This window comes from Cajanus cajan, chromosome 9 (genome assembly GCF_000230855.2).
Source record: "Cajanus cajan strain Asha chromosome 9, NIPB_CcT2T_4, whole genome shotgun sequence".
Taxonomy (NCBI): Eukaryota; Viridiplantae; Streptophyta; class Magnoliopsida; order Fabales; family Fabaceae; genus Cajanus; species Cajanus cajan.
In genome coordinates this window covers 2,709,380-2,722,971 of record NC_138525.1, presented here as the reverse complement: position 1 = coordinate 2,722,971, position 13,592 = coordinate 2,709,380, and the positions used below count along the sequence as shown (strand labels likewise).

Genomic DNA, 13,592 nt, shown 5'->3' with positions numbered 1-13,592 from the left:
AAAATAAATTTTTACAAATCCTTTTCACCAATGTCCAAACCACCCAAGGCAAGATTTTGTCATTTTTAATACTAATATGCTATCCTAATTTTCTCTCTAACATGTTCATTTCTAATTTTATGCTTATACAATATTAGGTATCATTATAATTTATAAATTTACACAAGTTTTATATATTTTTAAAGAAAGACAAATGAAACTAGTGTAAATTTATAATATTTAATACTTTAACTAAATTGCGTAAGGCACATCCACATGATTGCAACTGTCACAACTTATGTGGGAGAACAAAGTTCATTCCAAAAGACTATCCTAGTAGAAAGGAGCCTTACAACTTTGTAACACATTGATCATCCCTGTTATTCATTATGAAGTGCAATTTGTAAATTAAATATTTAAACTAAACAATCTAATAAGATCTAAAACTAAGATCAAGAATAAAAGTTTTTACAAAATATTCTCATTGTTAGGCTGACTAGTAAAAACTTCAGAAAGTGATGTGTTAACAAACTTCGAAAAAATTGTCAATAACAACAGTTATTTTGTGTGAATTAATATTCAGTCTCACTCCTGAATACATATTCCTGATTGTGTAATTAGGTAAGGCGTCTATTTGACCATATCATTCACTACAATGACTACAATTATAAGATATCTTCCATATAATCAAACACATATGACATATAATAAACTAGATACTTTAAGCCCAAACTTAATTAGAATTGGTTGGGTGTGCCAGCCTATGCTGCAGTGCAAGACATAGGCAACACTTGAGAGTCCCAGTAGCAAGCTACTGTACTGGACCCCCTCCCTAAAAAAAATAATTTAATATCGTGTGAACCATTGGCTCACATATCAGATATTACACTGATAAGAACAGATACTACACTTGATCTTAGCCAAAAGGCCGAGAAAGGTATGCTTTGGCCAGCAGAGTGTTGTGGCTTTTATTTCTGTTATATGTTCTGTTGTTTTATTGACGGACTAAGGTGGGACTCTGGTGTCAAATTTGTTATACCCTACTGTTTGCAAAAGTGACAATTTGAAATGTTAGTTCTATACTATCATCTTTCAAATGTTTTTTCTTTTATGTAAGATGTGAAAAGTGTAACCAAAGTCCAAACGTAGTTTCTATTATTGAATGTGTTAAGATCTACATTTGTAGATACATGAACTTCATATACTTCAGTCTGTATAAAAGTATAATTCTACAATGTGAGTGAGAGTAGTCAATTATGGAACTGCTACAAGCACCAAAGGATGCTAATATGCTACCTAAGAAGTTATAAAATATAAGATGATTAATGTAGAGACAACTCATTATAGTATGGATTTTGTTGCTGAGCCATATCCATACCCTATGTTCAGAGAGTTCCATGCATTGGTAAAGAAACCAGAAAACAAGCTTTGAAAAAAATGGATGCGTGTGTTAGTGACAAAAAAAAAAATGTTTAACTAACTAGTGGATTCAGTCTGGACAACAAGTATCGCGATATTAACTAATTGAGAAGATGGAGTTTTATATGAAATGTATATCTGTTGCAGGATGATGACAGACAGATAATTGAACTTCATTGTGCAGATTATCCCCATGATATTTTCTTATTAGTTTTCTTATGACTTTACAGATTCTTCTTAATCTGATTGTAATTATTTTTTCTAAAATATTCTCATTCATGTAGAGAAGAGAGTAAAATTTCACACCAATGTGGAAGAGAAAGTGAGTAAAATTTCATGAGATACAATTCACTCACTTGTTTTAATTATTAGTTCAAATATATTCCATTTTCAAGTGAATTTATTCGAAATACTATAGAAATTAGGTAATTAGCTCTACATAGATAGATTTATAGTATTTCCGCAAGATATACTGCATAACTCAAATCAACAGATGTTATGTTATTTGAACGTAGAAAACAACGATTATGTTTTATGAGATTAAGATTTTTTTATATTAGAAAGAGACTATTTATTTAAAATTTTATGCAAAATTATTTGAGAAACAAATACAAACTGTCAGAGAGAATGGCTGTTGCTACATCTGAGTTCAAGTTCCTGAATTAATGTTATCCAAAAACAATATTTTTATAAATCATGCTTAACTCAGGCCTGATCACTAATACAAAAAGTTTAGGTTGAACTGGTAGGGTGTGCAAGCCCATGCTATAGTGCAAGACATTGGCAACACATGAAAGCCCCAGTAGCAAGCTACTGTGATTGGACTCTCCCCTTAAAAAAATTAATTTAATATCGTGTGGGCCATTGGCCCACATATCAGATATTAAACTGATAAGAACTGATACTACACTTGATCTTAGCCAAAAGGCCGAGAAAGGTATGCTTTAAAGAGTATATCACTGTTGCTTTTATTTCTGATATTTGCTCTGTTACTTTGCTAACTGACTGATATGGGACTCTTAGGCTTAGGCAACAAACTTGTTCACGGTTTTAAATTTGTTATTTGCAAATTTGTAATTTCAAGTATTAATTGCTATTTGCAGCGTTTATGTGATGCACATATACCTGATTGGTCTGTATAAAGGATTCTATTGTTGTGAACAGCTTGGAGTCCAACCTAAACATAGCTTTTTCAAAGATTTAGGATACACTGAATGTTATAGAATCACTGGTGAACAAGCACAGAGGAGGGAATTACCTTAGTTAATTAATTGCTTTGTAGTAAAGAGTAAAGACCCGAGTACTGGTTTATATATGAACATGTTTAAAAAATATAATCACATTCATATTGACGAGGGTTGATGTCTATATTCAAATTCCTTATTAAAAAGATGAAAGATGAAAATAAATATTTCTAACAAAGGTGAGAATACAATAGAAAAAAATAAAAATAAGCGATGAGATTGAAAATATGTAATATATAAAACAAATGAAAGAAAAAGACAATTCTTAATGAATGTAGTATTAAATAATTTTTAAATTTTTTAAAGTTTTGTAAACTTGATTTATATATTAAAAATTCTTAATTTAATGATTAGATCGTTAGAATTTGATATAATATATGATTTATTGGGTAAAATAAATCTAAGTAAATAATGGGCTCCATGAGAGTACCCATTCCTGACCTGTCAGATGAAAATCAGTCTCATATCTGTATAGGTATCCATTAAGTTAATATTGGTAGATATTCATACATATTTGTAATTTCTTTAATCTTTTAAAAAAAATATTGCAAAAAAATAATTAAGTTTTTATATATTAATTTTATTGAAATATTAAAATATGCAAGATAAATATATAAACATTTAAATAATTTTACTTAGTAAATACTTGGGTGTATGAATACTACTATACTCATTCTCATCTTGTATATTAATGTGTAGAAAAATACTTGTACTTATTTCTTAAATATATCTATTTATATTATTGATTTGATGTCCATACCTATAAGCAAGCCAGCAAAATAGAGAGAGCAGTTAGTCCTGTAATGTGGCCTTCACTACCGGTGCAAACTCAGCCGGATTGGCATGCATCAACCATCAAAATTTTATTTTACTATACCTGTTTGCTACAGTTTCTTTTTATTAACAAATCAGTTTTAAAAAATATAATTATAGACAAACATAAATTAGTTTATGCTATTTTTAAATATGTATAAAAAAATCACAACATTATCTCTTACTAATTTCACACTTTTATTATAACAAAATAACAAAAGATTTATGAATTATTGATATTTGACATAAATAATTTAACAAAAATGATACATCCTCCCAAATAACTTCCGAAAAGCATTCCGAAAATTAAAATATTAATTTAAATTATAAAATATTAAATTAAATAATTATTTTATAATAAATTTATTAAAAAATATTAATAAAATATTATTTAGAGGATGATTCAGCTTCCATTTTTGGAGACTATAGCAGTGTTCATAATTTAAAGACCAATTAGAATTCAAAGTATCTTTTTGTTAAAGGAATAAGTTTTAAGAACCAATTAGAATGCAAATAAAGTTCAAAGCGTCTATTTATATCTATATTATAAACAAATCTATATTAGTGTGGACTATAATTAACGATATAAACTTTATTTTAATTCCAATTGTTATTTAATGTTTCCGTAAGTTTATTTGTTTTTTTTACACCTTATAAGTTAATTTGTTAAACTATAAACTAATTGAGGTGTTCTTATCAAACACAATCTAAATATTTTTAATTGCTTAAAAGCAAGTATTAAACAAATTTTGTTCTAAATATAATAAATACTTTTGATTATCTTTTTTTTTTTTGCTAACAAATGCTATAAGAACAATTAATCATTTACATTTGAAAAATGTAACTAATAAAAAAAAAAAGTTGTTGGAATTTAATTGGTAGAAAAATGTGTATTTTGAAGTAAAACCATGTTCCCTTGGCAGTGATACCTAAATAAGAATATGGAATTAAAATTTCTTTTAAAGATAAAAAAAAAAAAAAAAAAAAAAAAAAAAAAAAAAAAGGAGCAAAGTTATTTTGGTTTGAAATTAATATGTGATTTAGAACAAGAAGAAGACTGCACAAAAAGGTAACATCAGGAAGCCACTCTTTCTATCAGAGCCTGGTTTCGATCCAGGGACCTGTGGGTTATGGGCCCACCACGCTTCCGCTGCGCCACTCTGATGTTGAAATCATAGCCATATATTTTATTACTTATTGTATTCTGGTAGTTGTTGTTTTCTTTAATTGAAAATTTTGTGGTACATGACAGAGCCATCATCAATTCACATGCGTGGCTCCATTTGGAACAAAACAATTGCAACTTTTGGAGTCCTATGAATGGATGGCGTGTTTTTCTGTTGGAATATTTTGGTTTACTTGTGAAACTTGTCATGAGTCGTGACATTGCTAAGAAAAATATGTTCCTTACACGATTACCCAACAGCGAGTATAATGGCATAATTAAGGGGAATATACCAAACCTCAAAACCTCAAACAAATCCTTGATAACCCCTAAAAAAGTTAAAAGAAAACATGCGTCAAGTAGTGCTATGGAGCATGATCATTACCAGTCAGAAAGAGACACACATGTTTTGCCTCATATTTTACTTACTCCAATTGTTTATTATTTATATTTATATACCACAAAAGAATTACGCAGAGAAACCTGACTACGTGACAACGCAGCATCTGCATGTATATTGACATCAAAGTATCAAACAATTACTTTTTAATTTTATGCTTTTCCCATTAAATGTCAAACAACTTCTTAGTTACCACCACTCATTTTTTAACAACTACTAGTTGATTACAACATTGATTATATCGAGCTTTTAATTCAATCTAAAACAACCTTGTAAATAGGATAATTATTATTATAATTTTGAACAGATGTTGAAAATTTATTAGAGTATCTACAATGAAAGTTATTTATAAACAACTTTCATTCACTTTAAATAGATTCTACACTGTCATGTTATTCATAAGTAATTTATATTATATTTTTATAATTTTTACTTAAGTGAAAATTACTTATAAGTACCTTTACTTTTTAATTATTCATACTTAATTTTTAATAAATTTTAATTATTATAGTTATTGGCATCAATGGAGAAAGAAAATATTAAATTATTTTTTTATTCTTGAGTAACTATCTCTTATATAAATAATGACATTTAAATTTTACCAATTTGACATGTCATATCAACATGTTCTGATACAAGTTTCTTATAAATAATGTGAGCTTAAATTTAAGAACTAGATAAGAATCTAACATTATAAATACTCTCAGATGTTTAAACCATAGAATCTAATATTATTAGTTTAATTTCGGTGTAAAAAAAATTATACGATCAATCAATAATAAAAAGACATTGTTAATATAAATTTTAATATAATTTTAAACAAGGAATTTATATATTTAGAAATTTGATCTTTAACTAATTAACAGCTATTTATATTTAGGTTAAAACCCTATTTTGGTCCCTTATAATCTTTTTTGTTTCAATTTAGTCCCTAATTAATTTTTGGTCTCAATTTGGTCCCAAATTAATTAATTGGTTTCAATTTAGTCCTAAATTAATTAATTGGTTTCAATGTAGGACTTTCCGTCCAAATTGCTTTAACGGTGTTAACTTTTGGCCACGTGGACGCCACGTAGATGCATACGTGGCATCCACGTGGATGAGAATTTTTTTGAAAACACCTGGACCCAGAACGGCCCGTTCTAAAACCGGAACGGGCCGTTCTGGGTTCACTTTTGGTGTGTTAATTTTGCATCCGGAATGATCCGTTCCAAGTGCAAAATTAACACACGCAAAATGCACCAGAACGGCCCGTTCCAGTTTCAGAATGGGCCGTTCCGGTTTTATTTTATTTTATTTATATATAAAATATTAATAATTTTATAAAATATATATTATTAATTATATTTTAATTATGTTATTATATCCAATAAAATAAATATATTAATATTTTTTTTATATTTTATTTTATTATGTTTATCTTATTAATTTTTATCATTTTATTCCTTTAATCTTAAATAAGTTGCAAAAAATTATAAAGTGATATTCCTTTTATCTTATTAATTATTATATTTCTTAATAAAATTAATTAAGAATATTGGTTTAATTGCATTTTTTATCCCTCAAGTATTACAATTGTGCAGTTTTGTGATCTCCAAGATTTTAATTGCATAATTTTAGTCCTTAAAGAATTGCAATTGCGCAATTTTGGTCCTTCAATTTTTAATTGAACAATTTTAGTCCCTCAAATATCATAATAGTATGATTTTTATTTCTCCCATTAAAAATTAATAATTTTAATATATATATATATATATATAATGTTTTAAAATTAAATAATTATTTATCTATTCAAATTAACGTATATTATAATTTTCGATATTATATCAATAATATTACTAATATATTTATAGATAAACTAATAATTTGATAAATATAACTTGTTATATATTAATATACTTTTACAAAAATATAAGTATATTAATTAGAAATATATATCTGATCTTATATATTTATATTTTTGTAAAAGTATATTAATATATATTAAGTTATATTTATCAAATTATTAGTTTATTTATAAAAAGGGTAAAAATATTATTGATATTAATTTATCAGTAATATTAAAATACTAATAATATATAAATTTTATTTATTTAGTAATAGTAAATATATATTATTTGATACATTAAAAAAAATATACGTTAATTTAAATAAACAAACAATTATATAGTTTTAAAACATTATATATATATATTAAAATTTTAAAATTATTAAATTTTTAATGAGAAACACTAAAATACCACAATTATGATATTTGAGAGATTAAAATTGTTCAATTAAAAATTGTGAGACTAAAATTATACAATTATAATCTTTTAAGGACTGAAATTACTCAATTAAAACCTTAGAGATCAAAATTGCATAATTATAATATAAAAAACACAATTAAGTAAAGAATATTTTATTCACAGTTCTGGAACGGGCCGTTCTGATTTCAGAACGGCACGTTCTGCTTCACTGGTGGTGTTTTAATTTTGCAACCAGAACGGCCTGTTCCGGTTTCAGAACGGGCCGTTCTGGGTCCAGGTGTTTTCAAAAAAATTCTCATCCACGTGGATACCACGTATGCATGGCCAAATGTTAACACCGTTAAAGCAATTTGGACGGAAAGTCCCACATTGAAATCAATTAATTAATTTAGGACTAAATTAAAACCAATTAATTAATTTGGGACCAAATTGAGACTAAAAATTAATAAGGAACTAAATTAAAACAAAAAAAAATTATAAGGGACCAAAACAAGATTTTAACCTTATATTTATTGCATAAAAGATAAAGATGGAAATTTTGCAATCATTTTGAAAAGTTGTATGGCAAACAAAATGGTGTGAGGAGCAAAGGATGCATGTTTGACTGTCCAAAGTCCAAACCCAAACAGCGAGAAGAGTTAGTTCCTATCTTGAGCTTGGGTTGTTCCATCGTGCACCTGCCATGGCGAACATAGCGTGCCTCTTGCTCCTACTTTCAGTGTCGGTAACGGGCCTTCACCAAGTTTGGGCCATGAAATCGGCGTTTAAGCCGCGAGACGTGCTTCCTCTGCTTCCGAGACAGGTGTCGTGGCCCATCCTCAACCGCCTCCACAGCGCGGTGGATCTTCTCCCCGTCTTCGTCGGCGCCGCCTCTTCCCCCGACGACAATCTCCAGTGGAAGGGTGCGTGTTTCTACGAGAACAAAGCCTGGATGGTGCTTCACAATAAGAGCGGCACTGAATTTGGTGGCGGAACCCTTCACATAAAGGTCTTCTCTTTTTTTCTTTTTTTTAATTCTGTGTCAATTTCGAGTATTAGAAATCTAGGTCACTTCTTTTGTGAGGGGCTAAGTAGAGTTTGTTTCATGAAACTGTGAGTTTGAAAGATGGTGTAAGACCTAAGAATTATTCCTACTGAGTGGTTGACGGAAATTGATCATATTCATGAGATATTCCCTAGTTTGTTACTTTTAAAACAAATTGCTTAGGGAGTAGGTGTGATTAAGACTGTGTTCTGAATATTTGAATGCATGGATACCAACAGGGTCCAACATAGTTCATAGATAATTAGGTTTTTAAACATGTTATCTCAGTTCGATTTCTGGTCATGTGAATGGAAAAAACTTTTTTACCAGAAACAAACCCACTTCGATGTCTCGAAAGGAATTAGTTTCACTATTGGTTGTAGGAAATCCTTGGTAGAAACCAAAAAAAAATGCATAGATTATGTTATGTGATTGAGTTGTAGTTTGGTGGATTTTGGATGGACGTTATGTCGTCTTTGAAAGGTTAAAAAATCTGCCTTTGGTGGTTGCCTAGCTTGTATTACATTAGAGGAGATTGAGAAAAGTGGATTTAATGTCACTCAGTATTTTGTATCTTTTTTTCTCCCTCTCTGTGTGTGTAGTATGGATTTGGGATTCAGTGGAAACTGATTGTTTAACATCTCTGTGGTTGATCTAGGTTAGCAATGCTCACAGTTGGACATGCATGGATCTTTATATTTTTGCCACCCCTTATCGTGTAACATGGGATTATTATTTCCTGGCCCGGGAGCATACACTTGAGATCAATGCATGGGAAGGGAAAGCCGAGTATGAGTATGTAAGTGACCATCTTTCTTCTGTAGACTGTCACTAAGTGGTGTATTTGTTGAAACTTGAAAAAACATTTTTGTTTTAGAGATCCTTACACTCTTTGCAATCAGGTAAAAAACCATGGGTTATCAATTTTCCTCTTGCAAGCTGGGATGTTGGGAACCCTTCAAGCACTTTGGGAGGTCTTCCCCCTGTTTACAAATACTGGATGGGGCGAAAACTCCAATATTAAATTTTTGGAGAAACATATGGGAGCTTCTTTTGAAGTACGCCCTCAGCCTTGGGTTACAAATGTCAGTGCTGATGACATTCATTCTGGAGATTTCCTTGCCGTTTCAAAAATTCGAGGTCGGTGGGGTGCTTTTGAGACTCTAGAGAAGTGGGTTAGTGGAGCTTATGCTGGTCACACTGCTGTTTGCCTAAGGGACTCCGATGGGAACCTTTGGGTTGGAGAGTCAGGACATGAAAATGAAAAGGTAAAATATTTAATTTGCATTATACCTATTTGGTCACTGCAAGATGTATTATATTTCATAGCATTGTTATCGGTATCATCTGATTTGATTTGAGTGGTTGGTGATGCAAATCCTTGAGTGAATCAGTTTGGTGCTTGAATCACATTGTGAATCACAGGAATCACATAGGAATAACTTGTTGCACATGAACCATGCGATTTTGGTGTTTTAGTGTAAGTGGGCTGTGGGCTGCACATCAAAGTCTGTTGGGTAATGCATGACCCAGTTCTGAGGAACCCTGAATTTTATTTTTTTTCCTTCAAAAAATTAGTGAAAAATAGAGGGAATAGGCTGATTATCTCCCTCCAATCAGACCCAGGGTGATCCATTGTCTCCTTTTTATGTTTTCTACTCATTCTTTTACTCTTCGTTCCCCTCCCAAAAAGGAGAGTGACTCATTCTTCTTGTCTCCTACTTTTCTTTGTTAGTTGTATTAACTATGTTTTATTATTAACCATGAATCATATAAATCACAATGTGGCTCAATTCATGATTTGGAAAATAGCCTTCCATGACAATTTGAATCTCAATTTAACTACCATGTTTCATTGTCATTTCTTGATAATTTCATTAATATTTTATATTTTTCTTCCTTAAAAAATTAACATTTCTAGAATCCTATTCTATTTTTAGGTTTTGATATAATTTATCAAGAGTTTTTTTTAAGTTCCTTAAGTTAACCATGTCATCATCAGAGTGGCAAGATTATGTTCAGTTTCAGTTTGAAATTGTGATTGGAAATTAGTGCGTATTATTTATCATGTTAACATACTTAGATTTTGGTTTATGACAAATAATTCATCATGGTAGTTTGATTGAGCAATGTTGGTAAAAGTATAGTGGTTTGTCAACTCTGCAGCAGCATTTGGAGTCAAGTCGCTAGCATTTTATTTCCTTCCTCACCTTTTGTTTGCAGGGAGAAGATGTGATTGCTTTGATACCATGGGAAGAGTGGTGGGACTTTGAACTGAATAAAGATGATTCCAATCCCCATATTGCACTGCTTCCAATGCACCCTGATTTGCGTGCCAGGTTTAATGAGACTGCTGCATGGGAGTATGCACTGAGCATGGCAGGAAAACCATATGGTTACCATAACATGATCTTCAGTTGGATAGACACTTTAAATGGAAATTATCCGCCTCCTTTGGATGCTAACGTGGTATTAATTTAATCAATTGTTCTGCTTAAATTTCAATTCATCTTTGTTAATATTATATTCAACTATCTTTAGTTTTTTTACTGTCATGCCAAGCTTGAGCATTTTTTACCTACCTTTCCTAACAATTCTGTGAATTATTTCACAGAGAATAAAATAAACCATTGTATGAATAGTATAAAAGTTTGTTTGATTATTGTACTTTCATCTCTTCTAGCTTTATGTATAATTGTATTTCTGCCACCCAAGAAGACCATTGCTATTGAAGATAACATTCATTCACTCTTTTTTTTTTTTTTTTTTTTAAAGTGATGATTAAGTTCATAAAATGTGGTACCAGTTATTGACTGTGTTGTATCTTCTGCCTGTTCTGTTATTTGTATGTTTTAACCACATGCTGCATAGCTTAATGTTTATGAATATCTTTTGAGTATTTATTTTGTTGCTTTGCAGGTTGCTTGTGTTATGACAATTTGGAGTCAAATCCAACCTGAATATGCAGCAAATATGTGGAATGAAGCTTTGAACAAACGACTTGGAACTAAAGTATGCTGCAATAATGTTTCTTGCTCCAACACACACACTCACTTGAAATAATATAAATGATAATTTAATTTCTTGATCAGTATTTGTTCAATAGTTAGATATATATATACATATATAAGCTAAACTTGAGCTAAATCACATTAATGCTGAAATCGCCTAAATGCACAAACTAGAAATTTAAATAATACACACAGCCAAGCTAATAATTCACATGTTACAAATATATAACAATGGCATCAATGTGGGATTACAACCTGCCCCTCAAGTTGTTGAATGGATGTCTATCATTCTCACCTTGAAAGTAAGATCATGATATACATTCTTATTTGATACTAAACACTTTTGGTGAATGATAGTAAATTGAATCAATGTCTTCAATTGTCTAGAATAAGTCATATCTCATATGATGCTTTGATATGATCTATTGCATTGATCAGTAAACAATAAGCAATTGGCATTTGTTTACATATATGAATTAAAGGTATTTTAGGGCCCTTAATATATGACATATGACAGACTAGACATCTCTATCTGAGTATCTGTTATAACTATTTTGTGATGATATGGAATTTCCCTATATTATTGAAAATACGAGAACCATGTTGTCTTTTTGTGTTTCTACAGGGACTTGACCTTCCAGAAGTTTTAGTAGAAGTTGAAAAGCGTGGATCATCTTTTGATGAACTGCTGACAATTCCTGAACAGGATGACTGGGTGTACAGTGATGGGAAGTCAACTTCTTGCATTGCTTTTATACTTGAGATGTACAAGGAGGCAGGACTGTTTGATCCAATTGCTAGTTCTGTTCAAGTGACAGAGTTTACGGTGAGTTTGCTGGGAAGTTTGGTTTCTAGCATCTTCCTGGGTTTTTTTTTTTTTTCTCATTCAGTGAAATCAGCCAATAGTTTTTTTTTTCCCATATATTAAGCAGGAAATATGAATACGGCATTGACTAATGACCATCTATTTTGGTTCAAATGAGAGGAGGGGGAAAAATAAATTTACTTTTACATCCTTGCTGTGGATTAATAAAACCATTAGGCTCAAATATTTGAACTAAGGACAATATTTAGCACAGTGGACAAACTTTAAGCATTTTGCCTATATTCCAAATAAAAATGGGGGGAGATGGATTTTGACTCCAAATTTCTGAACCAAACAAAGGATTTTTATATAAATCCTTCTCCTCTCCAACCAACCCAAACACTATACGAGTAAATTTACAAAGTGAAATCAGGTTGATGAGAAGGATTGATATCAATTCACCGTATATATTGTTTTAGTGATTTTATAAGTTAAAACATTTTATTGCTTAGTTTCTTGACCAGGCGCATATGGGCTTATTCTTTGTGCAATAAATGCAGATAAAAGATGCTTACATTCTCAATTTTTTTGAGAATAATTCTAGTCGCTTGCCAAAATGGTGCAACGATGGAGACACGGTGAAGCTTCCTTATTGTCAAATTAAAGGCAAGTATAGAATGGAATTACCTGGATACAACACCATGCAACCATACGCTCATATGAATGAAAGATGTCCATCTCTTCCTACAAAGTACTTCAGACCCAAGAATTGCTAGCCGTCTTCAATTTTTTTCTCCAATCCTAGGGCAGGTAGCGTCACCTGAATATTTGGTCTTCTAGATTTGGATTGCTTAGGAGATGCCAAATGAATTATTATTTGTATCCATGATTCTAAAAAATTCGATATTGTGTATATATTCTTATAACTTATATTAGACATTCATGTATTTTGATTATTCTGTAGCTAGATTAAATGTAGTGTAAATATATGGGACTTGAATATATGTACTTCATGCAAAATTTACTTGAATATGTATCATGTGTAAAATCATCGACATTTACAAGTCTTTACTCTGCATTTTTTTCTCCTAAAATGAGTTTGACAACTTCGAATTGAGAACTTTAAAATTCTACTGAATAGGGAAAGTAGCAATTTCGTTGTTTACTCCAATTCAGCACTCTATCGTAAAGCTTGTTAGTGTGTTACCCGGTTACCCATTTGCAGAACATATTCATTTGCTTATAGATCAACTTGCAGCACAATACAAATATATCAGTTTTCAGATCCATATATACATGTAACTCGGAATATGGTACAATACAAATATATCAGTTTTCAGATCCATATATACATGTAACTCGGAATATGGTATCGGTAACTTTTCTATTTTCTCTGTCTTTCTCTCTCTCTCTATCTATCTATTTATCTATATATATATATATATATATATTGGTCGTTGCAAGAGAATTACACATGGTTGTT

At 30.5% G+C, this 13,592-nt stretch overlaps 1 protein-coding gene and 3 non-coding genes across 4 annotated transcripts; 1 reads left to right on the top strand and 3 right to left on the bottom strand.

Annotated features, from left to right (window-relative positions):
• Positions 1–725: 725 nt before the first annotated feature.
• On the bottom strand, positions 726–920 carry LOC114915767 (U2 spliceosomal RNA). Its single transcript, XR_003803852.1, has one exon. It is a non-coding gene; the product is annotated as a U2 spliceosomal RNA (small nuclear RNA).
• Positions 921–2,143: 1,223 nt separating this feature from the next.
• LOC114915768 (U2 spliceosomal RNA) lies at positions 2,144–2,339 on the bottom strand. Its single transcript, XR_003803853.1, has one exon. It is a non-coding gene; the product is annotated as a U2 spliceosomal RNA (small nuclear RNA).
• Positions 2,340–4,548: 2,209 nt separating this feature from the next.
• Positions 4,549–4,620, bottom strand: TRNAM-CAU (transfer RNA methionine (anticodon CAU)). Its single transcript has one exon. It is a non-coding gene; the product is annotated as a tRNA-Met (tRNA).
• A 3,205-nt stretch (positions 4,621–7,825) lies between these two features.
• On the top strand, positions 7,826–13,173 carry LOC109793713 (inositol-1,4,5-trisphosphate 5-phosphatase). Its single transcript, XM_020353182.3, has 7 exons — positions 7,826–8,257; positions 8,952–9,092; positions 9,196–9,561; positions 10,517–10,762; positions 11,213–11,305; positions 11,930–12,130; positions 12,670–13,173. Exons 1-7 carry the CDS (start codon positions 7,952–7,954, stop codon positions 12,883–12,885), a joined length of 1,569 nt encoding a protein of 522 aa, XP_020208771.1. The 5' UTR covers positions 7,826–7,951; the 3' UTR covers positions 12,886–13,173.
• Positions 13,174–13,592: the final 419 nt, after the last annotated feature.